Consider the following 26,361-nt stretch of genomic DNA (forward strand, 5'->3'; position numbering starts at 1 on the left):
GAGGGAACAGGTAAAGGAGAGCGATGAGCCAAGATGGATGCGCTGTCAGGGAGGGATCCTGCCATGAGAATAATGTTCTCCTTCCCTTTGCTGGAAGTAGGACCAGTTGAGTGTGCCTTTAAGATTCCTCATGTCTTCGAGAAAATCCCAGTCACAGGATCCGGAGTCACAGCTCCTGGGTTTTGTTAGTTCTGTCCCGGCTTCTGCTGATGAGGTTCTTTCTGATGCTAGAGCTGCTGGGTGGAGTGTTTCTCAGAGCCCGAGGGCTGCTGGCATTCGGAGGCACTGCAGAGGTCCACCTCAGTGGAAGACACACGAGGGCTACGAATGCTGGATGCCTGTCCCCACCTGGTACTCCAGAGGCATCCCTCTGCCACTGCCGGTGTGCCCGATGGGAAGAGCTCCCTAAACGCTCTGAATGTGCCACCAACTCAAGTTGAAAGCAGCGTCTACTCCTGAAAGGGAGGATCAGCTAAGGAAGCGGGATGTGCCCTGCACCTTTTCAAATGTACCTGAGACAAAGCCTGGCCATGTGAACGGTCACCACCAGGAGCTCATTATTGTCACATCTACACAGGCTTTCCCTCTTAGTGACCACGTAACCAAACTGGCTTCTTTGGGAAGAAGCACAACCCCTGAAAAACCATGTAGTTTTTAGTTTGTACCTCCCAATATGGTTTAGTCATCTGTAAACACACTCTAAAATTTAAATGGGTTTACATCCTTGTAGCTTGGATGTTTATAACTTCTCAGTGGACCAATCCTGCTCAGTCTTTTTGGCACAGACCCACTTATGATGTTAGGATCTTAAAAGCAAGTGAATGGCAGTGGCTGAGATCTAGCTGCTTATAGCCTGTGGGTCCGGGGTCTATGTGTAGGGACACAACAGTGCCTGTCCACCTGGGGCCCATCTTATATGTGCCTAAGGGTGCCACATGGACTTGGATCCAGATGTGCAGGGTCTGGAAATTGCTTGTAGTCCTGGAGCCAGATGTGTGGGCACCTGAAGATATCTGTGGGGCTAGAGCTGGCATGTGTAGACCCAAGCATGGGGATTGGCAAACAGGGCCCTGAAGGCATCTACACACCATAGCCATTGTCTGTTAGTGAGCGTGGAAATGCTCTACGTGCAAACAAAACGTGAGTTATTTCTGAACCTCATTGAGATCCATCTTTCTACCTCTGAGTTTCTGGACCACACACAGATTGCCAAAGTGACCGACAGTCGTGGCTGTGGGCGCAGCAGCTGGGACCTTGGTGGAGGGCAGTTTTCCCACAGTGTGCTCCAAGAACACGGAACTGGGTGCCCCACCAAACAGCTCCAGAGAAAGGAGCCCTAGACTTTGACCCTGCCTGGCAGTTGTGAAACTTCCTTCTCCTCCACACATGATGTTAGAGGCCAGAATAAAAGTCTCACAATGACTTTATAGTGCTGAAAGAGAGGGCTGAAGACATGGCTCAGTGGTTAAGAGCACTGGCTGCTCTTACAAAGGACCTGGGCTCTGTTCTCAGCATCTATATGGCAGCTCACAACCATCCCTAACTCCAGTTCCAGGGGGTCCAATTCCCTCTTCTGACCTCCTTGGGTACATGTAGTGCACTTACATAAATGCTGGCAAGATACTCATACATATGAAAGAAAAATAAATCTTTTAAAAGTGCAGAAAGAAGCCGGGCGTTGGTGGCACATGCCTTTAATCCCAGCACTCAGGAGGCAGAGTCAGGTGGATCTCTGTGAGTTCGAGGCCAGCCTGGGCTACAAAGCGAGATCCAGGAAGGTGCAAAGCTACACAGAGAAACCGTGTCTCAAAAAAAAAAAAAAAAAGTGCAGAAAGAAAAGAACGATCAAGCCAGAATCCCAAGTCTAGAAAAAAAAAATCTTTAGGGGTAAAGGGAAAATCTAGACATCATCAAATGAAGGAAAATTAGTGTGCTGCCAGCAGATGTGCGCTGAGCGGGTGACTAGGGAGCCCAGGGGTCATGCCACTGGGTCCGGGCGGCAATCTAGACAGGCTGTAGTAATGTAGGCGAGGGGGAAGGACTTCTCGGGAAGCCACGCAAGCTCTGCTTTGTCCTGAGCCGTAAGCAAATGGGATCTTTGTTCTCCTCTTCCTCACGAGCTCCAACTCTGGCTTTGTGTTAGGATAGACTCCCCGGCTCTGGGCCTTGGCTGTTGGAGAGAAGCAGGAAGATTTTAGGGCAGTTCTGGGACCTTTTCAAACTGAAGTTCAAAGCTGGAACTCCCTTTGTCAGCTTCAGACCCATGGGAAACAGAAATGGACAGTGGGACAAAGACTGTGGATGACTGCAAAGCCATATTTCCAAATGAGGCACAAGATGTCCGTAGACGGCCTGAGAAATCCACTGACTGTCATCAGTGTACTCAAGACACAGGCTTCTGGGAAGGGAGGCGCAGGGACAATGAAATGTGACCTCTAATAGCTCCATGAATTCATTTCCACTGGACTCTGATAGGGAGGGAAAGACCCAAGAAAGCACCTGCCTCCACCGACTCCTTCTGTTAAACAGGCGCGGGCACCACAGAGAGAACACAGGGAATTAGAAGGGTATCTTAAAGCAGGTCGTCCATAGGACCCAGCTATGCCACCCCGGCTTACTCACCCACAGGGTGCAAAGGCAGCACATCCCGGGGACGCTCGCACACCAGTGTTTATTTCAGCCGTGTTTGCGACAGCTGAGTTACAGGAGCAGCGTACGGGTTTGACAGCAGGGGAACGATTAAAGAATATAAGCGGTGCGGTCATCCCCCCCCCCCCCCCCCCGCCACAAATGATGTCATTTGCAAGAAAAGAGATGTAACTGGAGATAATCAAGTGAATTAATTCTCTCTCTCTCTCTCTCTCTCTCTCTCTCTCTCTCTCTCTCTCTCTCTCTCTCTCTCACACACACACACACACACACACACATATCCCTGACAACACAACACACATTTCTTCCAAAAAGAGTCTTCCCCATGGTGTGGCCCCAGGTCTGGCCATGGCGGGATTTGGAGCAAAGTGTGCTAAAAGCTTTTTCACCTTGAGATCTCATGCAAAACAAAACATGAACACACTAGGCTTTTCCGGTGCTATTTTGATGATGTTTTCCGCTAATAAAGTAAAACTGCAGATTATTTGTTCACAAGGTTTGTGGTACCATGATTTTTAAGAACTGCTTTGTCGTAGACGCTTCAAGCTGTATTACACCTTGTCAGAAGTGAATGTCTGCTTCAGAGGACACTGTCCTGCCTTGTGTTCCCCTGCACGGCTCATTACACTTGTAAATTTAGATTCAACCAGTCTCCTCTGCTAGAAAATCCCAAAGCCCTAAGGAAAATTAGTGTTTGTATACATGATGGTATCTTTAAAGAAAGAGAAGATGTGGCACTTGTAGAGACTGGTGCCTTCTTCTGATCATCCTTTCTTACATTTTTTTTTTCTTACTTAGTTTTTATTCATAATCATAAACTTAACTCTGCCATCCAGCTAGACTTGGAGGGGAATGAGGAGAATGTGGAACCCAGAGAACGTCAGTGCGGGGAATTTTGAGCAGATGGCGTGGGGTGCTCTCCTGAGCTACAGAAGGGATGGTCTGGTGGGCAAGAAGCCCTCAAGTCAAAAGAATGAGCGTTGTCCACAGTGGAAACGGTGGTCGTCTTGCTGGTCTCGGCATTCTGGGACCCCAAACGCTCCACGGCTTCCACACTGTTTAAGCCTTCTTTCACCTTCCCGAAGACCACGGGTTCGCCATCCAGCCACTCAGTCCGAGGTGCAGATGAAAAACTGGGAATCAGCCGGGTGGTGGCAGCGGCGCACACCTTTAATCCCAGCACTCAGGAGGCAGAGCCAGGTGAATCTCCGTGAGTTCGAGGCCAGCCTGGTCTAAAGAGCGAGATCCAGGGCAGGCACCAAAACTACACAGAGAAACCCTATCTCACAAACAAACAAACAAACAAACAAACTGGGAACCATTTGTGTTTGGCCCAGCATTTGCCATGGACAAGATGCCAGGACCTGTATGCTTCAGGATGAAGTTCTCATCCTCAAATTTCTCCCTGGAGATGGACCTGCCTCCAGTGCCATTGCGGCGTGTGAAGTCACCACCCTGGCACATGAATCCTGGAATGATTCTGTGGAAGGAGGAACCTTATATGTAAATTTTTTTCTCTCAGTGCTCAGAGCGCGGAAGTTTTCTGCTGTCTTTGAAACTGCAGATAACTCAAGGAGACGCGGCCCAAGGGCTTGCCATGGGCGGAGACGTCAAGAACATGGCGTTGCCATGGCTGCAGCAAGCAGTGACGGGAACAGCGGCGTCTGCAAAGCCCCTTTCTTACAATTTTAAAATCGCATTTTTATTTGTTTATTAGGGAAGGGGTCACACATGTGCCGCGGCATGTGTGTGGCAGAGGGCAACTTAGGGAGGGGGTTCTCTCCTTCCACTACGTGGGTCCCTGGGATCAAGCTCAGGTTGTCAGGCTTGGCAGAAAGCACCTCTACCCACTGAGCCATATTGCCGGCCCAAATTATTGCAAAATCTCCCTTTTTTCATTTAAAACTTTAATATTTATCATTAGTGTGACTGTATGTGTGTTCATTTTTATTTTTATTTATTTTTTTGGTTTTTTGAGACAGGGTTTCTCTGTGTAGCTTTGCGCCTTTCCTGGGACTCACTTGGTAGCCCAGGCTGGCCTTGAACTCACAGAGATCCACCTGCTTCTGCCTCCCAAGTGCTGGGACTAAAGGTGTGCGCCACCACCGCCCGGTGATGTAAACAGTCCTCCCCCCCCCCTTGCTACGCAAGCAGTCTACCACTGAGCTAAATCCCCAACCTGTATGTGTGTTTATAATGTGTGTGTGAATGGATGTTTATAGTGTGTGTGTGTGTGTGTGTGTGTGTGAGTATATCTGTGTTTATAGTGTGTGTGTGTTTATAATGTGTATGCGAGTGTATGTATATGTGTTTATAATTGTGTGTGAGTGTATGTGTATTTATTGTGTATGTGTGTTTATAATGTGTGTGTGAGTATATGTGTTTATAGTGTGTATGTTTATGTGTGTGTGGACATATGTGTATTTATTGTGTATGTGTGTTTATAGTGTATGTATGTTTATAATGTGTGTGAGTGTATGTGTTTGTTATGTATGTGTATTTATAGTGTGTGTGTAAGTGTATGTGTGTTTGTGTGTGTGCAACTTTGTGCCATTGGTCCTTTCTTCCACCCTTGTATTTCAACAAATGCTGCTGAAGTAGTTGGACTTTCATAAGGAAAAAAAAAGCCTCAACTAAATCTCATGCCTTTTACAAATGAACCCAAAGCAGATCATGAACTTGAATGTAAAGAGGAAACCATAACCTTCAGGAAAAGACGTGGACCAAAGTCTTTGAACCTAGGGCTTGTCAAAGAGCCCTTAGATCTAACACCAGGAAAGGAATCTATAAAAAGAAATCTGTAACTTGAACAGAACACCTTCTGCCCGTGAAAGCCCAGGTATAAATGAAAAGACACGTTGCCACCTGGAGAAGACACTTGAAAAGCACCAGTGTGATACAGGACCAGGCACAGGACCAACATGCAAAGGATGCTTCAGATCCAATGATCAAAACCAGCCTCACAGCCGGGCGGTGGTGGCGCACGCCTTTAACCCCAGCACTCGAGAGGCAGAGCCAGGCGGATCTCTGTGAGTTCGAGGCCAGCCTGGGCTACCAAGTGAGTCCCAGGAAAGGCGCAAAGCTACACAGAGAAACCCTGTCTCGAAAAACAAAAACAAAAAACAAACAAACAAACAAACAAAAAAAACAGCCTCACAATTAGAATATGGTAGAAAGACACTAGAAAATGCTACCCAAAGTGGAGGCTTGGCTGGCACACTGGCCTCTAAGAAAGTAATCTCTGTGGTTAACCCCTGGGGAAAGGTAAGTTAAAACCGGTTCAGTGATTAAGAGCACTGGTTGCTCTTCTAGAGGTCCTGAGTTCGAGTCCCAACACCCCCATGGGAGCTCACAACCATCTATAATGGGATCTGATGCCCTCTTCTGACATGCAGGTATACATGCAGGCAGAGCACTCATACATTAAAACAATACATAAATAAATAAAACTTTAGCAACCGGCAAAGAACAAAGAAATAATTTCATTTTCAGGAAAATAGGTGGAGCTGGATATTATTATTTTGAGTGAAATAAGACAGACTCAGAAAGACAAGTGTTACATGCTTTCTGACATATACAGAAGCTAGATAAAAATAGAAACATAGATATTCCCAGAGATGCAAAAAATAGGAGGAGGAACTATTTGGGAAGGAAATCAGTGGGAAGAGGAGGGAGACCAGAGAGTAACAGGGGGTGAATATGTTCAGAGTCCATTATACATGCATGAAAACGTCACAGTGAAACTCATTGTTTTGTGTAATTAGTATATGTTAATGAAAAACATTACCAGGGCAGGATGGCCAAGCAAGCCAGGCCCACGAAGGATGTGAGTGTCTGGCTTCTGTGGCTGCCGGTGGGAATGGAAGGCACATCTGGAAATCCCAGTCCCATGAAGGGTGTGTCTGGCTTCCGTGGCTGCTGGTGGGAATGGAGAGCACATCTGGAAATCAGTTTGTCAGCTGTTTTTAGAGCAAACACAGAGCTACCCAGAATTACACTCTTGGACATTTATCCCAAAGCAGTAGAAATTTACATACAAAAATACAATAATGCTTACAATAGTTTTATGTAGAATAGCCCGAACCTGGAAAGAATTCCAAAGGTCCTTCTCTGGATGCCTGGTTAGACCGTGGAGCATCTCCATGGAACATGGAACAGTATTCAGCCACAAGAAGGAAGGAGCTCTGGACACCTGCCATCCACGTCTAGAGAATTCCCTGAGAGGGAAATGCTAGTCTCCCAAAGGGCCCGGACTCACACAGCACCCTTTCAGTGGCACAATGTAGCCACAGAGAGTGGACCTGGGGACCCCTGGGGGCTGAGGGTGTGGGAAAGGCTCTGTCTACAAAGGGCACCCCAAGGTCCTAGTGCCATAGGTACCCTGAGTCTAATGCTGCCATGTCAGATATTTGCTAAGATGTTGTGATGAAATTTGGGGGGCTATTACTGTTTCGGGATCTCTCTCCTTATTTCCCCCTCTATCTCTCACTGCCCCCCAGCCGCGCCCCGTCAGCTGTATGTGCTCTGCCATTACCTCAAAAGTTTAACTGAACAAGGACACCCAGAGATGAGTTTGGGAGAAACTATATACTCCACTCCTCTGTCTGAATATTCTGGGCCAGGAACCAAACTTGTCCAACTTTGGTCACCAAATCGTCCTTGGTCCCTTCTACAAAGGGCCTTCCCAGTGCGAAGGAAGGCACTCTGGAATTCTTCAGCTCTAACCCGTTCATGGTCCTGTCCCACAGCTTCCGCGTAAATCACCCAGGAGCCTGTCCGAGATGGAAGCCCGAGCTCCGCCAGGCCCTCTGAGGCAGGTGGAATGTGGATTTCAGTGCACTGGGTGGCCCTGCTGGCAAGGTACCCCATGGTTGAGAACCATGTCCCCTTTGGTCCTGATTGGTGTAAGAATCAGATAACGGTCTGTCCAAGGTCACCAGCTGCTAAGTGGCAGGGCTGGGACTAGCCCAGGTCACTTGGGGACAGTGAGATACTGTTTATCTCAAATATTTACTTGCCTGCCAATCTTCCTGTCACAAGCCCTTGCTAAGAGGTGGGAGGTGGGGGAGGGAGCTGGCATTCACCAGAAGTTCTCTTTCCACTTCTGCGGTCACGACGGAAGATCCTGTCCCCACCTGAAGCACCCTACCGCCCCTCAAAGAAGGCGGGTGGGCTAAACACTCCTTTAGCCTCCTGACTTCATTCTGCAAGCCTTCCCTTCCTCCTCCCTGGAAGTGCTCACTCCCTGTGGCTCCTCCTCAAACTGCAGAGATGATAGCCGTGGTCCCCAGGAAATGGTGACATGCCCATAAATTCCACCATTCCCGGGTATATCCTGGGTATGATTACTCTCTAAGCTGGGTCCTGCGTGTGCCCCAGATGTGTTCCTGATGTTTCAAGTCTGTCTCAGGTATGCCCACCTGAATCCAGCTGTGTCCTAGGTGCATCCCAGGCCCATGTCTTATGAGTCTTCTGGCTCAACAGGGGACTCAGTGTGATGGTCTGTGGTTCTCCTGTAGCCTATCTTTGTCCTCTACCCATTTTGTGGCAATTCTCCTTCATGGAGGAGACCAGTTGGTCACCATCAAGTATCCATGATCTCACCTACAGACGGGGAAACTGGTCACTGAGGGCTTTCCCCTCTACGTTCCTGTTATCAGGAAGCCTCTCACCTGCTACTCTCTTAAGGATAAAAACGAAGCAGTGTGGAAGACAACCCTCTTTACAAATGGAGGTTGCTCCCGGGACTGCCTACCGCAGACCCACATCCCAGCGGGACACAGACAGGTCCTGTGCACCTGCCGAGGCTGGGGAAAGACAGAACCGCTCCCCAGGGGCTTCCAGGAGACTGTGGTGTGCCCTTCCCTTGGGAGCACGAAGACAGCACCCAGGGGGAGAGAGCCGAGCTGCTAATCCGATTTGCAACAGCTTAGGGGATTGTCTTTTTCTGGCACCTGCTTGGTCACCCCTAAGGTGTCCTTGGTGACCCCAGGGCTGGGATTTATCAAGATGCTTGTCAGTCCTGCTCTCCCGGGGCTTCTTAGTGGCTCTCCAAGCATCCCGGCCACGGCTGCGTGCCTCCCTTGTCCCACAAGGGCAGGAACAGGCCATAGGCCAAGGGCATAGGGTCAGGCCTGCTTTGGCTACAGGTGCCTCGAGCTGTACTTCAGCCTATGGCTCCTAACACTTGAAGAGGACACGAGGCATCATCAGGATGGATTTCGGGTCCTTGGAGACTGTCGTGGCCAACTCTGCCTTCATTGCTGCCCGGGGCAGCTTTGATGGAAGCAGCACCCCGTCTTCCCGGGACAAGAAGTATCTGGCCAAGCTCCGGTTGCCCCCGCTGTCCAAGTGCGAGAGTCTCCGTGACAGCCTCAGCCTGGAGTTCGAGAGCCTGTGCTCAGAGCAACCCATTGGCAAGAGGCTCTTCCAACAGTTCCTGAAGACAGAGGAGAGGCATGTGCCAGCCCTGGAGCTCTGGAAGGACATCGAGGACTATGACACAGCCGATGATGATCTGCGGCCGCAGAAGACACAGGCCATCCTGGCCGAGTACCTGGACCCACAGGCCACACTCTTCTGCAGTTTTCTGGACCAGGGCATGGTGGCGAAGGTAAAGGAAGGGCCAATGGGGAGCCAGGACGGCCTCTTCCAGCCTCTGCTGCAGGCCACGCTGGATCACTTGAGCCAGGCCCCCTTCCAGGAGTACCTGGAAAGCCTGTACTTCCTGCGGTTCCTCCAGTGGAAGTGGCTGGAGGGCCAGCCCATAGGCGAAGACTGGTTCTTGGACTTCAGGGTTCTGGGGAAAGGGGGCTTTGGGGAGGTGTCGGCCTGCCAAATGAAGGCGACTGGCAAGATGTACGCCTGTAAGAAGCTCAACAAGAAACGCTTGAAGAAGAGGAAGGGTTACCAGGTAGGGTGGGAGCCCGGCCAGCAGAAGGTGCTCCGTGGGCTGGAGGGATGGTAGAATGGCGGCCGCCCACCCGTGGAGCTCTACATAGGCCTCCGCCACGGTGCACGTATCCTGCCCCTTCCCCCTGCTCAGGCAGCCATTGGCAGGCTGCTGTCCATCCGTATGAACCACACTCAGGAGCAGTTCAGGGGGGAGAGTCATTTGCAGGCAGTTGCTGTCTGGAGCGTGTATCTGGCCTTCTAGAAACCTTTCCTCAAAGTGTGTCTCCTGTTGTGATTACACACATACACGGTGAGGCAGGACTCTGTCAGCGGAACGTCACATTGGCAGACGCTGTTTACACGAGGCAGAGCCCATCTGTGATGCTGGAGTGCAGGACTAGTTTTCCTGAACACAGGTTTCCGGGGGGAGAAGAATGACTGGAGGACATAGGCAGGCTGCCAGCATTTTATTTCCTCCTTTGTTGGCGTCAGTGCCTACTTAAGGCAGGATCAGCGAAAGCGGCTTATTGTCCCAGGGACACAGCCCCGCACAGCCCTGCTGTACAGTACAGATAATGCTGTGAAACTCTTGGGGACGGACACCCCCCCCCCTTGCAGGTCCCTGAGCCTTCGGTGAAAGGTCAAACATTAGGTGCAGACAGCAAGTGGGGGCGTCAGACAAAACCAGGCACCTTTACCAGGGGCCTTGGGGACGGCACCTCATGCTGGTCTGATGTTAATCTTTAAAAAAGAGCTTTATGCTCAGGTGTGGTGGCTCATGCCTTTAGTTCCAGCACTCAGGAGGCAGAGGCAGGTGGATCTTGGTGAGTTCAATGGTCTACATGGAGAGTTCCAGGAAAGCCAGGGCTACATAGTGAGAGATGTCTCAAAATAGCAAACAAACGAGTAACTCCAGCTTTATGGAACTGTCATTCATGTTCTGGGCCACCCACATCTACATGCAACCCAATACAACATCAAATCTTTTCTGACTTCAGTGTCCTGGTGGGACCTATGCAGAATGAATCGGCTTGACCTTTTGTCCTCGTCCCTTTCACACGTTCAGATGTTTAGAATAAAGGTGAACAGTAAAGCAGAGTCTATGGGAAGCAGGCTGCATTGGGAGTGAGTGGAGGACATAAGCAAGGACTGGATGGTGGAGTGAGCATGTGCAGGGAGAGGGCAGTGATAGAGATGTCCTGGTGGGCACCAAGCCTGTACCCCTGAACGAATGCATGCCGGATCTCACACATTGCAGCCTGCCCTGTGCTGTGCCCAGCATGCAGGCTGCTCTCCACAGTGCATTCCCGAGGACTGAGGATCCCAACTCTGCTTCCAGGGTGCCATGGTTGAGAAGAGGATTCTGGCCAAAGTACACAGCAGGTTCATTGTGTCTCTGGCCTATGCATTTGAGACCAAGACCGATCTCTGTCTGGTGATGACCATCATGAATGGAGGTGACATAAGGTAATGGTGTCCAAACCTGGGCTTGGTTTCAACTAGGGTGCCCAGTTCACGTCCCATGGGGCCCAGGACTTAGGCTTTATCTGTCCTTGCACATTCTCGAGTATCTCCATGATTGTTGGGGACAGGTGACAGGGGCCATGTGGTGCTGTGGATGGCTGTGGTGGGGTACCATGGGTTGGGAGGGCTAAGAAATTAAAATGAGCAATTCCATCAGTGGCCAGTCCTGTAGGGATAGAGCTGGAAGACCAGCTCGAGCCGGCTTGCCTATTGCCTACATAGGAGAGTGCCACCCCTGTTGGTGCCTGGCTTGGCCGAGCCTGATGGTGCTCTGAGGTGGTTCCTACATCCTTGGGGAGCTCAGGTCACCGGCCTTAACTGGCTTGATGACTTCACCACTCTTTGCCTCAGTTTCCTGTTCTGTAAAATACAAATAATAATAACACACAAAGTTAAAATGATGAGATTCTTAGGTACCTGGTGCACGAGGCTAACACAGTGGGACCCTGGGGTGCCCTGGGGCTGTAGGGTGCCACTGAAGGGAACTATAACTTGCAAAGGCCTGTGTCTCTCCCTTCCTTGCTTTTATTCACATCACTGCTCGAGCAGACAGGTCATAGGAGGTCTAGACAACCAGTCTGTGAGAATCCCATAGAAGAGGAAGAGGGCTGCAAGGGATGCTGGGTGATTCTGTCCCCATCCCCAGGGGCCTGTGGTTATCTCCGAGGCCTCTGGTCTTCACCCACTCTCCCTGCGGCTTAGGTCATGTCTTCCGGCTCTGAGCTTGCTTTGCTTCCCTGTAAAGTGTTGGGGTGGCGTGTGCAAGAAAGAGTCAAAAAAAGGACACACTTGAGGGGCCTGTGAAGAGGGCCCTTGCGGAGAGGGGGCTGTGAGGGAAGTGTTGGTGTCAAATCCATCAAAGGGTTCAAGGTCTGCTGGAGCAGACCACGGGTGTACTTAGAGACTTGGGGTCACTTGTGTTTTAAGAAACTGGGGCTGACTCACCCCCCTTGGCCCTGTCCTGGCACTGCTCTGGGGTCCGAAGGAAGGGGGTGTTGAGTCACGAGCTTGTATGTCCCTCTAACAGTCGTGGGTAAGGTGTGAGGTATCTGAGGCCTCTAGCCTCGGGTTTCTCCAGGAGAACACTGATGCTTGGTGACCATGCTGTGTTGTGCCCTAAGACCCTGGCGCTGTTTCTGAGCTTTGCTGCCCTTCCGCCCTGTGTGGGTACCTCCCATGGTGTTCTGCCCCTAGGTACCACATCTACAATGTGGATGAAGAGAACCCTGGCTTCCCGGAACCACGAGCAATCTACTACACGGCCCAGATCATCAGTGGTCTGGAGCACCTGCATCAGAGACGCATTGTGTACCGGGACCTCAAGCCGGAGAATGTGCTGCTGGACAATGACGGTGAGCCCCCCAGAGTGGAGGGAGGGGCCCAAAGCATGGCTTCTTCAGCCTCTTTGAAAGTCACTGCAGAGGGGCCTAATGGGTATTAGTGTATAGAGGGCAGTGGTGTGAGCTGTGTGGCATATGAGTATCTGTCTGTCTGTCTGTACGCACGCAGCAGGTGTTGCATGTTCGTGTGTAAGATACGTGTGGTTTGCCTATCATGTGTATGCTGTATCTTTGTGGGGAGTGGATATGTGTGTATAGAGTGTGGTATGTGTGTACACAGAACATGTGTGTACGTGCGGTTTTTCTACTGTGCAGGGGAGCCCTGCCGAGCCCTGGGCTCACCTGGCACCTCTGTTCCGCGGAATGTGCGTGACCTCGGCTTATATTTGCTTTCAGGCAATATCCGCATTTCTGACCTTGGGTTGGCCGTGGAGCTGAAGGAAGGGCAGAACAAGACCAAGGGCTACGCGGGGACCCCAGGTAAGACCTGAGCACTGGGGGTGGGGCCCGGAGAGGCTCAGCATCCAGGAAGAGGCCCGGGTCCTCCTCTCCCCCAGAGCCAGAGGCAGCAGGGCCCCCAATTCCTAAGGTGGCGACAGAGAGTGGGGGCTGTGGACTGCGGCTCCCTTATCTCCTAGGCAAACAGCGACAATCAGACTTTGCTCGGCAGCTCAAGAACTGTGTGTTCCCCGCAGTGACAGCCCTACCCTGCCTTGGCAGCCTCGCTGGCTCCCTGCCTCGCCCTCCGTGGCGAAGCTGCCCCTCTGGTACCTGGATGGGCAGAGAGAATGTAGGGCTCCCACACTCGGTGGCTTCCCAGGTATTGACAGAGTGACTTTGTCCAGGGGGTCTCACGGAAGAGCTGGGGCCTTGGGGTCACCGTGTGGGTCACATCACAGAGCACCGGGGGCAGGAACTTTCCCTCAGCTGCTCTTGCTAGGTTTCAGTAAAACCCTGGTAGGTGTCCACCAATATGCAGGGTACGCACATGTGTGTCTCTGTGTGCATACATGCCTACCTGTGTGTGTTCACACTCCCACATGTGTGCTTTCTCTCATGTGGTGTATACAGGTGTATGTCTTGTAGGTGTGACTGCATGTGCACATGGACACCTTTATGTGTAAGTACATGTGTAGATGCCCATGAGCCTGTACATGCATGTGCATCAGTGAACATCTATGCATATCTTACATGTATGTAAGCACACAACTCCCTCTGTGTGCACACATGCATGCATGTGTATGAAGGCACCTCTGTGTATGCATGCACTCATGATAGTCTCTGTGTGCACATATGCAGACATGTATATGTGTGCATCTTTATAAATGTGTCTTTGTGCATGCACATGTCTTTGTGTGCCTCTGTATATGTACATATTTCATGCATGAATTTGTGGACATATGAGTATTCATGTGTGAATGTGTATCAGCATCTCTGAGTGTATGCTCAGTACCTGTATCTGTGCATGTATAGGCATGCATCTCTGCATCTGTATATGTTTTGTGTACATGTACATTTGCACATATATGTATGATTATAGGTGTACCTGTGTCTATGTATACACACACACACACACACACACACACACACACACACAAGACCATTTGTGTTTGCTTCCTTCCTCACGCATCTGCCTTCATCTTCCTCATGCAGAGGAGAGGAGAGACCGAGTCAGGGGGTGCGGATGCATGGTCCAGGCCCATGCGTAGTGGCTAGATGACCTCATGGCATGCTCATCTGTCAGAGCCTTCAGAGCTAACACTTACCACATAGGCTTGTGAGTCTGTTCAGTGACCACTGTACACCAGCACTCATATGTGGTAGACACACCTGCATTTAAGTCCTTCCAGTCTCCACATTCTGGGTTGTCATGTTCAGGTTGATTTCTGACAGGGTTTCTTTGATGTCTTCCTTCTTCCCTGGATGTCTGGCTTCAGACGGAACCTAAGTTGGGATATATACAGAGTGGAGATAGGATCTTGCTTTGTACTTGTGTGTAAGGACCCTGTGCCTCTGGTCCCACCTGAGATCATCTCTGATGCCATGGTGGGTAAAGGGACAGGAGCTTTCCCTCTACATTCCAGGGTAGGACAGATCCATACTGGTCCTCAGGGGGCATGATGGCTGTTTAGCCTGTGTCTTGGTTAATGGTGGGTTCTGAGGGCTCTGGGCAGGCACAGGGTGAAGGAGGTTTGAGAAAAGGATTCTGGAAACAGCTTGGCCTGGAGCCATCACACAACCTTGTGAAGACATGGCTGCACCTGCTTTCATGAACTAGTTCAGACTTCACTTGGATCTCTCCAGTCCACGGCACGTCCCAGATCCACTGAAGATTAGAAGAACTTACTCCAAGACCAGAAACTGGTCCTGCTCAGGACTGAGTAGGAGGCCCGGCTGGCCACAAGAGGGCACCCTTGCCTGCCCAATCACCACCTTCCTGAGCTGGCTCTGACTCTTCAGGTGGATGCCGCAGCATCTCTACCCACATGTGAATCCTTTGGCTGGTCCTCCAGTGAGGCTCTGGAAATGCTGAGTTAGGAGGCAAACCAGAAGCTGGTATTCCAGGAACCAAAGGACACCGTTCTAGAGATTTCTCCCCACTCTGCAGCCTCCCAGCTCAGGCCACAGCCGGAGGCTGTGCATGGGGGAGGTTCTTCCTCTGGACATAGGAAAGGCGTGTGTCTCTGTCTTCTGCTTCCTGCCACGAGGGGATGAGTTCATTCCAGAAGAAGCAGAAATCCACTTGCTCCCTCGTCCAATAACACACGGGTGTCAGCTCTGCAGCAACAACATTATTTACAAAAACCCAAAATATGAAGACAAAGGGGGACATGATCAGGGTTTAGCTCGGCCCAGCTGCAAGGGTCACTGGGTGAACACTGGTGATGTTCTGGAGTGGAGCGTGCCATGCATGGCTCCAGAAGGGATCATCAGCGGCTCACCTTCCAGAAGGGCTAACAGTCGAGGGCCCAGGAGCAATGCCAAAGATGAGTGGGAGGAGACGGTTTAGACCCTGGGCATTGACATGTGTGGTGGGTGACAGGGGTTGAGACGTTCATGCAAATGGCCACGTTGTGGCCGGACAACCCGGGGGACCGGGCAGGGCACGTCTGTCTAGAAGGTCGCATAGCGGCTGTTCGATCAGGTGCTGTTCTGTGAAGCTGGATTTGCGGCACTGTTTCCTCGTGTCTGCGTTGTCCTGAGCAAGTCCCCTCCTCGTTATTAGGCTGCTTCCCGCCTTACTTCTCGGCACTGAAAGCTGAATGGGATAGGTGTGTCCTGCCCGTGGCAGGGCCACGAGGGAGCTCAGCATAGCTTCACTGTGGGGACTAAAAGGAGGTTCATGTGGCCAGAGACAAAGCGTCCAAGGAAGGCAGAGGACTGTGACCTCACGTGTCCCTCGGGCTTTGACCACAGCAAATGATGTCATTGGCCCCCTCTAGATTATAGGGCACAGATCTCACGTCTATGTCCTTGTAAGAGGAAAGGGGCCAGGAAGTCACAGAAGGTCTGTCTGCATCTGTCTACCTCACGAGTCTCACACAGTGAGCTGTCCTGCTTTGCGTTGTTCTGAGTCTGAGTAGAGGGGGAAAAGAAGCTTCGTATCACTCGCTAGGAATGAGGTGCCATACAAGGAACAAGATTCCTGCCCAGGGCAATTCTGCCCCTAGGAATCCTTGGCTATGTTAGAAGACATTTTTTTTTTTTTTTTTTTTTTTTTTGGTTTTTTGAGACAGGGTTTCTCTGTGTAGCTTTGCGCCTTTCCTGGACTCACTTGGTAGCCCAGGCTGGCCTCAAACTCACAGAGATCCGCCTGGCTCTGCCTCCTGAGTGCTGGGACTAAAGGTGTGCGCCACCACCGCCCGGCCGGAAGACATTTTTGATTGTTACAACTGTGGGTATCCAGTGGATAGCAGCCGTGGTTATGTTCAATGCCCTTCAATGACAACAAAGAGGTTTCTGTCCTGATCCCTTCCCGGGGGCGGGGGGTGTCACGAGAGCTTCAGTTGTTCTGTGACGACTGGGTAGGAACCACGCTGTGGGAAAACAGCTGCATCTCTAAATCTGCATACGTTCCTGATGGCAGGTTTCATGGCCCCTGAGCTCCTCCGCGGTGAAGAATATGACTTCTCTGTAGACTACTTTGCCCTGGGGGTCACATTGTATGAGATGATTGCAGCCAGGGGACCCTTCCGAGCCCGAGGAGAGAAGGTAGGTGCCGTCTGGCAGGAAGTCCAGCAGGAGTCCATTCTGGGGCCGCCATGGATGGGTGGGTTGTGTCAAGGACTACATACCCCGTGCAGGCTCTGGGGTCCTTGCTCCTGTGTGTTCCCTCCCAAGGCCCCTGCCTGCTCTTGAGATCTGTAGGTGGTGCCGTTGATGGATTCTAAATCGGTCCTTTCGCACCAGAGCCAGCAGAGGGCAGAGCAAACACGCACTAGCTGAGAATGGGCGGTTCTCCCTCGTAAGACAGCGGGCTTCGGTCATTAGGTCCTTCTGGGGTGGACGCCACACAGAAGGCCCCTGGTGGGTCCCTAGCTAACTGTGGCCACTAGGCCACTGCTCTTGGGACTTCGGACAACCATCCCAGACACTCTCCATTTCTGTTTACACAAAGGTTGGTCTGGTCCAGAAGTCAGGTACTGTCTCCCATGTCTCCGTAGGGACAGTGTGCACCTGCTTGTCACTGCCTGAGCTGACAGCTCTGTGTTGTCATGTGACCGCACGGAGAAGTGTCTCAGTCTCCCTCAGTGACGGGCGTTAGGGCGAGCTGTGCGCTCTAACAGCCCTGCTCGCTCAGGTTCCACAGACTCCCTTTGTTCTGTCCACGCCCGCAAAGAGAGACGATGGAGGTGTCCGCTTTACAGGGAGGGATGTCGGGGAGCGAGCCACACTGTGTACATCATACACTTCGTGTGGGGGAAGCTTTGTTTGGGAGACCACAAGGCTGACAGGGAATAAGGCAAGCTCTCCACCTAAGGTTTCTCTCACATGGTTGAGTGAGATCTCCACCCAGCTAAGCGTTTCAGAAGTAACTTTCACTGCTGGTCACTTTGTGTTCAGTGGGCCAGCTGTGTAAGCGTGTGGATAAGGTGGCTGGGGGCTTCCTGGGGACTGGGGGCCTCTCTTTGTCCTGAGATCTGAGGCTTTCAACGTTGGCCAAGCCACCTAGGAGGGGCCCATCAGCCACCCCCACCCCAGTGAGGGTGAGCACCAAGCCCCAAGGCTTGAGGCTTGGCCAGGGCTAGAGTGAAGTGGTACGTTTGCTGCCATGCAGGTAGAGAACAAGGAACTCAAGCAGCGCATCATCTCAGAGCCCGTGAAGTACCCAGACAAGTTCAGCCAGGCCAGCAAGGACTTCTGTGAGGAACTGTTGGAGAAGGACCCGGAGAAGCGCCTGGGCTTCCGGGATGGGACCTGTGATGCACTGAGGGCGAACATCCTCTTCAAAGACATCAGCTGGAGGCAGCTGGAAGCTGGTATGGTTGGCACCAGAAGCCTGAGAGGGTTTGGGGGATTGGTGCCGTATGGACCTCATCCATGGGGTCAGCTGTGGACTGAGCTGAGGACTTGTGGGACCCCAGCTAGCCTCCGACATCCCAGGACTGGGCCCTGGGGTCAGCAGGTTGAAGTCAGGTGGGAAGTGTGGGTAGCAAGTCAGCGTTAAAGAGCTAGGTCTGCTTCCAGGTCTTTCCCTGCCTCTCAGCCTGTATTCTAGAGATCCGAGGATTCAAGTGAGGCAGTTTGTCTGACTGTGAGACGTTCATTTACTCCACATTGTTTGTCATAGGATACAGTGTGTGTGTGTCGTGTGTGAACATGTATCTGTGTATCCATGCGTGTGTAGCTGCTTGTGTGTGAGCCCATGCATGCCATGCACACATGCTCATGTGCCTGTGTGCACATGTACATATCTGTGCATGTCTATATGTACATCTAATGTCTATGTGTGTGGTGGTGTGGTGTGCATGGTGTGTGTGTGTGTGTGTGTGTGTGTGTGTGTGCCCCTGAATGTGTCTGTGCATGTGCATTTCAAGAGTGAATAGAAGGCATAGCCTTGCCCTCCAGGGGGCATTTTCAAGATAACTGTGATCACCTACGGGGCGAGCTAGGATCCATAGACAGGAGTGGAAGGTTATCCCAAGAGAAGTTACTTGTGGGTGGAAGAGCTAAGCAACTCCCCCGAAGCCGGGCTGCTCTGGCAGAGCTTTCGTGACGAGGCCACAAGGAATGCAAGGGTCCTGGCTCAGGAGGCCCAAGGACTGTTTTCTGAGGGCCAAGGGAGTAGTGGGACCCAGGAGGTTTGAGTCAGGCATGTCGGAGAAAGCCAGGTGAAGAGGTCACACTTGGGTGCCAGCAGCCAGCCACGACCAGCACAGGCCTGCTGGGAAGCTGGAGTTAGTGGCTTGCGTACTGCAGGGTTCCAGGGTGGGGCCAAGCGTTCAGAGGAAGTCAGGGCCCGAGGCTAGGTCGGCCGCACCTGGGCTCTACAAGAACAACATTCTGCATCCGGTAGCTTCGATCAAGAAGTGAAGCTGGCCGGGAGGGAGGCTGCAGAGTTCAGTCTGACATTTGCCACTGTGATGCCAACTTGGAGCCGGGCAAGAGCTCTGAGCCTGGGGATGCAGAGAAGGTGTGGTCGCCATGTGAGGGACCGAGGGCCCTGTTTTCAAGATGCTTGGCTCACAAGGAGACTTTGGGGGCAGGGTCTGGGGGAGATAGAGGAGCCAAGTGCTGGAATTTATTTCAAAAGGCTTCCTAGCTGGCACAGTGAATCAGTCCTGTAACTCCAGCACTGGGGAAGGCTGAGGCAGGAGGATTGTGACTTCAGGGCAGCCTCAGAAACACACACGCACGCACGCACGCATGCACACATGCACGCACGCATGCACGCACGCACACACCTTTCTAACCAGATCTGGGCATCTTCCACTTTGTCCATCATCCAGTCTGTGAGCGCTGAGCATGAGAGATGGACCTGCTTCGGGATGCTGACTTTTTCTGTTGGTATTAGGAAGAGCAGCTGGTCTTTTGTATGTCTGTGGGGACCCTTTGGCCCAGCAGGGTCCTCACCAGGGGTATTTCTCTTTCCCATTTCTTCACAGGGATGCTGATCCCTCCATTCATCCCAGACTCTAGGACTGTCTATGCCAAGAACATACAGGACGTGGGTGCCTTTTCCACAGTCAAGGGTGTGGTTTTTGACAAAGCGGACACGGAGTTCTTCCAAGAATTTGCCTCTGGCAACTGCCCCATTCCCTGGCAGGAGGAGATGATTGAGACTGGTATCTTTGGGGACCTGAATGTGTGGCGCCCAGACGGTCAAATGCCGGATGACATGAAGGGAATCACTGTGGAGGAGGCAGCCCCTACATCCAAGTCAGGAATGTGTCTCATCTCTTAGCCAAGTATCCGAGGGAAGCAGGAGCTGGTGTGTAAAGAGAGGGAAGTGTACTGAGCTCATGGGAAAAATGCGACGTTGGTGTCAGCCTGTACATACTCACTCCACCCAGATCACCAGGCAACTGTGGCTTCTTGTGGAGCAAGCAAGACTTTCGGTCTAGACCCTACAGACTTGGCATATTTTTGTCGTATTTCATTCAAAAGCGACAAAAAGGCCACAGGTTGAATAGTAAGATACAAATACTCAAAGAACCTCTGTGTATAGATGTGTGGCCAGGAGCTTGGATGGTCAGAAACCCACATTCAGCATGGATCTCCTAGTACCTTGGGTTAATATTTCAGGGCAGACCTGTTTGCTCCTGGTCAGTTCAGGGTTGCAGGCACTCATGTAGCCCAAAGAGGGCTGTACCTGGGGGTCTACCCCAGACCCCTCCTTGCCTGCTTCCTGCCTCCTCAGCTGCCTTTACTGATCACCACCTGCTCCATGGACCCCAGTTTGGAGCTACTGAGTCTTCAGGGAGTAGAAAGGATAGACTGACCTGGACTTAGCTGAGAGTCATTGCCTCCTCTCGAGAATGGAGACAGCTACCTCAGACAGCTACGGTCTCTGTCCTCGGCCAACGCCATGTGTGGTATATACTCAAATCGTCATAGTCATGTCACATGTGATGGGGGCCCAAGTCTTTACATGCTAATGTCATGTGTGGCGGATGCTTGAGCAAAGACATGCCATATGTGGTGTACGCCAGAGTCCTCACACAGTCATTACACCTGTAGTGGGCGTCTGTGTTCTCAGGCCATCTTTGTGCCGCACAGCCTCTCCTCGTTTGTGAGGAAAGGTGACCGATATATACCCAATAATTTTGGAAGACTGCTGGATAAAGCCAGCACTGGACTGCAACACTGGACCGGTGTCCCCCAAGTTGTGTGGGGTACAAGCGTCTGTCAAGAGCATGCCACCAATAAACCCCAGGCCAGCTGCACTGTGGAGGAGTCCAGATGTTGCTATAGAGGTGCCTTGCACACATGATATCCTAGGGACGAATGTTGGATGCTAAAGAAGTCCGTGCCAGGATTCTGCTCTTCTTGGAGAATCCGACACTGTGGAATTGTGGGGTGCTCTGAGGGGTCCTTGGGGCAGTGTCCACACCTCTTGGACCATGGCCTGGGACCCCTTGGGACCCAGTAGTCCTGTGGCTGATTAGTGCTGAGTGCTGTAGATAAGGCAAATCTCCCATCATCCCTTCCCTGTTCACTCCATCCTGCAGAGCATCACACATGTATCAAGTCCTGGATGCATAGTTTATTTTATTATATTCTGGAGCTCATTTGAATAGGCTCTGGGTTGAAGACACTGGCAGTTTGGCTGGCTCATCCTGGTCTTCATGGGGGCAGAGGAGTGTGAAGAAGGTGGGTTTTAGCAGCTTCATCAGGTTTGGGGGAGGCCTGGTCCTTGTTACACTAGCCGTCATTCCTGTTTGCCCTGCCCAGAGCTCATGGAGCTGACGGTGGAAGCTGTGTGTCTGCATAGGCTCAGTGCCAGGACCCCCAGCCTGCACTATAGACCAAAGAGCAAGACATACTGTCCATTTTAAATTTCAGAGGAATAGTGAACACTCTCCCAGGGTAAGTATGTCTCAGCAGTATTTGGGACACACTTACACTAAAACTATTCATTGTTTGTCCGAAATTCAGATTTAAATGGGTGCTCTGTAAGTCTTTTCAAAAATCTAAATCCAGCCAGCCTGTTGCAGACCCATCAACAAGAAGGGATGGAACTGGGAGCCACGCTGCGTTGCTTTTCTGTGTCTCTTAGGGTCTAATCGGGGAGGTCTCGTCTCACTCGGGCCCACTCACATACGTAAGCTTGAGCGTCACTCAAAGAGATACATCCTAAGGCTCAGTTAGTGAGAACAGACACCCAGCAGCCATGTTCTTGTTGTCCATGCGGGGCGCTGCTAGCTTCATCAGAGGGGTGCTGAGTGAAGGATGGATTGCTGGCTCTGTGCTCGCTGGGTGGAGATTTTAGCCAACTGCTGTCCTAAAGGTTTCTTTGACCATTTTAGGGGACCTCCACTGTAGGTGTTCTCTCAGGGATAGTGACCTTTTGGCCTAAAGAGTTTCCCCCATTCCCACTGTCCCTCCTCATCCCCAGAGCTTATAAACTCCTAGGTCCTAGAGCTCAGGTCTTGCTTGGACGCTGACCCCAGGGAGCTGCAACTTACCCATTCTGATTCTGACAGCTGCTGGCCGTCTTGGTTATAATCTCCCAGGAAGACAGCTAGCAGAGGACCATCACCAGTTGAAAGATGTCATTGATGCTGCTACACAAGCCTCTACAGGCCTCTAGGGACTCTAGAGACTCTACAGGAAAGGACCTTTTTATCCTCAAGATGAGGAGACATCTCTCGGACTAGAAGCCTACCTGGGAGCCCTGTAAGATACAGGCTGTCTTGTACCCAGGTCGCCAGCATGCTGTAAACTGTTTCACGTTTGACCACTCAGAGATATACAGCTGGGGTGAGATTCATTTCTGCAATGGCTCTAGTAATTCTTCACCCTCAGAAGGGACCTGGTAGAGGAGGCACTTTAGATGAGACAGAGAGGACTCTGGGAGTTGGAGGTCATCTAGTGAAAGGCAGGAACCCACCATGAACAGTAGGGCCGTGTCAGCTTTTGCTGCGTATTCAAACTGGGTTTGGACTTCATTCCTTTTTTTGGATTTTATTGATAATTATAGGAATAATTATCAAGGATGATGAAATTCTCCAGCAGATTTTCCAAACCCCAAATCACGTCACAAGTGGTCTGAGGGGCTAAGCACCCGAGTCCTCAGCTATGGTTTGATGAAGGTTTTGTGCATGCCCCAAGGTCTGTATCTCCTGTGAGGTAGTGTGGGTAGTGGTGGGGCCTTTCAAAGGTAGAGGAAAGGAGCTGGTCTTTTGTGGGAGTTCTTTGGAAAGGCTTAGCTATTTCTGTGGGGTTCTGTCTGGGCTGTAAGAGAGTGGATTCCTCTATGGGCGTGGGTCTAACCCTGAGCCCCCTGGCTTCCTGGCTGTCTACATTCTCTCTGTGAGTCTACTGTGCCATCACCAGAAGCCAACCAAATGGGGCCACTCATCTTGGCTTTCCAGCTTCCAAAACTGTGGGTTAAATAAACCTCTTCACAAATTACCCTGTCTGTGGTTTGTTATAGCAATAGAAAGTGAACTGTCAACTTTAGAATTTTACCAAACAATGTAGACTTCTGGTTCTAGACAAGAATGGTATATACACACTGTGGTGGTTTGAAAAGGAATGGCCCCCATAGGCTCATAGATATGAATGCTTCATCATTAGGGAGTGGAGTTACTTGACAGGGATTAGGAGGTGTGGCCTTGTTGGAGTGGGTGTGGCCTTGTTAGAGGAAGTGTTTTTTTTTTTTCCTGGAGGTAGGCTTTAAGGATTCAAATGCTCAAGCCAGGCCCAGTGTCTCTCTCTTCCTGTTGCCTGCTGATCCAGATGTAGAACTCCCAGCTATTTCTCCAGCACCATGCCTGCCTGCATGCCGCCATGCTTCCTGCCATGATGATAAAGAACTAGACCTCTGAAACTGTAAGCAAGCTCCAATTAAATGTTTTGCTTTATAAGAGTTGCCATGGTCTTGGTGTCTCTTCACAGCAAGAGAACACTAAGACATAAATTGGTACCAGAGAGCTGGGTATTGCTGTGACAGGCCTGGCCATACTGCTTGTTGGCAGAATGTGGACTTTGAGGCTTTGGACTAGGAGAGCATTTGAATGCTTTTGAGGTTTAATGGGCCATGCTAGGAGAAGCTTGGAAGACAGAGGGGCTGAGAGCAACGTAGGTTATGATGGCCTGGCTCAAAAGGTTTCAGAGGAGAATCTTAGTAAGTGGCCTACAGACTGTTCTTGGGATGTTTTCGTGAAGAATGTGGCTGCCTGAGGCTAAATATAAGAGTTTTGGATTAACGACATTGGCAGAAAAGATTTTAAAACAGCCTATTATTGAGAATATCATGTGATTACTAGTGGCCACTCTTATGCAACTCTATAATGAAAAAGAGCAAATTGAGCAAGGAAAAATACAAAACGTACAGTTTGAGGAGAAAAAGGGACACCAGGAAAAGTGGAATGGAGCTAAGTCTTGTGCTCAAGGAGATAGACAGATTTAAGAAAAGTCTGATGCTAAATGGAATAACGGGAGTGGTGATCTCAGAGCAAGACTCTACTCAGTTAAGCTTCCAATTTGTGAAAAGGAATTAACAAAATCTTAAGAGGTAAAGGAAACAATCAACAGAAAACAGATGCAGATGTAATTGAATGAGGGGGCCATGTTCCAGCTCTAGCAAGCAGCAGATCTTGGCAGCTTCTGCCACATGGTTTGGCTTTAGAGTCAAGGATAGAAGAAAGGGGTGTGGAATCTCCCTGTGAGACTAAGGAAAGCTGCTGAGGCCAGGCTGTCAAGGATGTCCCTGTTTGGAGGCCCAGAGAGGCCATTGCCTGAAGCTATGAAGGAGAAGCCTGGATTGCCTTGGAAACCCCAAGATGTTGAAGATGCCAGAGCTGTGGAATATCCGCCAAGAAAAACTGCTAACAGGGAGTGGAACCAGCCCAAGGGAGAGAAGTGTGCTGCCGTCAACAAAGCTGAAGGGAGTTAGAGATCTGAAGAGCACTTTGACATCAGCCATGGGTGTGGGGAGTCTGGAGTTTGACCTGCTGATTTTTGGTCTTGCTTTGGTCCAGTGTTCCCTCACTATGGTCCCTTCTTTGTGTTTTAGACTGGTAATGTATATCCTGTGCCATTGTATGTTGGAAATATGTGATCTGCTTTTTGACTTTTATTTTACAGGGGCTTATACTTAAGAGATTGCCATGAGTCTCAGAAGACACTTTGGACTTTTAAACAGTGTTGAAACTGTGATAGACTATGGGGACTTTTGAAGTTGGACTGAATGCATTTTTGTATTATAATATAGCTACAAGCCTTTGGGGGTCAGGGAGTGGAGTGTGGTGGTGTGAATAGGAATGACCCCCATAGGTTCAAATATTTGAATGCTTGGCCATTAGACAGTAGTAGCACTACTTGAGAGAGATTGGGAGTGGGTGTGGCCTTGTTAGAGGAAGTGTGTTCCTGGGGGTGGGCTTTGGGGTTTCAGATGCTCAAGCCAGGCCCAGTGTCTCTCTTTTCCTGCCGCCTGTGCATCAGGATGCAGAGCTCTCAGCTCCTCCTCCAGCACCATGTCTGCCTGTGTGCTGCCATGCTACCCGCCGTGATGATAATGGACTGAACCACTGCAATTGTGAGCAAGCTTCAATTAAATCTTTTCCTTTATTAAAGCTGCCGTGGTCATGGTGTCTCTTCACAGCAATAGAACACTGACTGAGACCCATACTTTTTGTACTTCTTCAAGTAAGTGCAGCTAAACCCCTGAGTGGTGTGAGTGAGGACAGTTGACAGGACTCTGCAGAGCGGGGGAGGTGTGGACAAATAATGACATTTCTAAAGAAAGTTGGCGCTGCTTCCTATTCCTTGGCCCTGGTGTGGCCCTGGATCCTTCGGGTAAGTGTCAGGTTTTGGGAGCTCATTGATGTCAGGTATCTGCATGTGTGTCTTTCTTCAGCTCCCAGAGTTTGGAAAAACTTCACAAGATGGAGAATAGAACAGACCTTGCTGCTAACCCAAGATAGGTGGGACATGAAGAAGGGTGTGAGGAAGGATGGAGGTGTCCCCTGGAACCCGGGAAGGGGACTTTCAGGGTGGGGTATCCACACACCCATGAGACAGGTGGAGAAAGGTTTGCTGAGCTCATTGCCAGGGAAATCATCCTGTGCCAATCTCTGCTCTCCACCAGCAGCACTTACAAATCCTGCCACCAGGCAGTGCCTAGCCCTGGCCCTGGCCCAGGCTGAGTAGAGAAAAATCCCACTCATGTGGCTGCTTCTGTGGGATACGGCCGACGTCAAAGTAACATACAAATTCTCTAGAGTGTCAGGCGAAGTGGAGAGAAGCAAGGAAAGAGGTTTGTGATGGGGGCTGAGGCCAAGACCAAATCTGCTAGGTGGCCATGATAGAAAGCCCACTTCTCAGGAAAGATCTGAGGTGCCTGTCAGTAGACCTTCAACAGCTGGTACAAGGAGGTCACAGTCAGATTCTAGAAACAGCTTTGCTTTCCCATGACTGACTTAGTTGGTCTGGGCACATGGAAGTTTTTAAAGCCCCACAGTGGTGCTTTGAATGAGAACGGCCCCATAGATTCATATATTTGAATGCTTAGCTTCCCGTTGGAACTGTTTGGGAAGGATTAGGGGGTGTGGCCTTGTTGGAGGAGGTGTGTCACTGGGGATGGACTTTGAGAAGCCCACACCATTCCCAGTTAGCTCTCTTTCTCTCCCACCGCGTGTTTATGGATCAGATGTAAGCCCTCAGCTACTTCCCCAGCACCGTGTCTGCCTGCTTGATGCCATGTTCCACTCTGTGATGACCATGGACGCTAATCCTCTAGAACTGTGAGCCCCAAATGAAATGTTTTAAAGGTTGCCTTGGTCAT

The 26,361-nt window shown here is 50.8% G+C and overlaps 1 protein-coding gene across 1 annotated transcript; it reads left to right on the plus strand.

The window, feature by feature from the left end:
- The first annotated feature begins 8,863 nt into the window (after positions 1–8,863).
- On the plus strand, positions 8,864–23,194 carry Grk1 (G protein-coupled receptor kinase 1). The gene is made up of 7 exons (XM_028881208.2): positions 8,864–9,562; positions 10,883–11,010; positions 12,262–12,419; positions 12,804–12,887; positions 16,495–16,619; positions 17,686–17,887; positions 19,514–23,194. Exons 1-7 carry the CDS (start codon positions 8,864–8,866, stop codon positions 19,810–19,812), a joined length of 1,695 nt encoding a protein of 564 aa, XP_028737041.1. The 3' UTR covers positions 19,813–23,194.
- The last annotated feature ends 3,167 nt before the right edge of the window (positions 23,195–26,361 follow it).

Source organism: Peromyscus leucopus, chromosome 17 (assembly GCF_004664715.2).
Source record: "Peromyscus leucopus breed LL Stock chromosome 17, UCI_PerLeu_2.1, whole genome shotgun sequence".
In the NCBI taxonomy this organism is placed as follows: Eukaryota; Metazoa; Chordata; class Mammalia; order Rodentia; family Cricetidae; genus Peromyscus; species Peromyscus leucopus.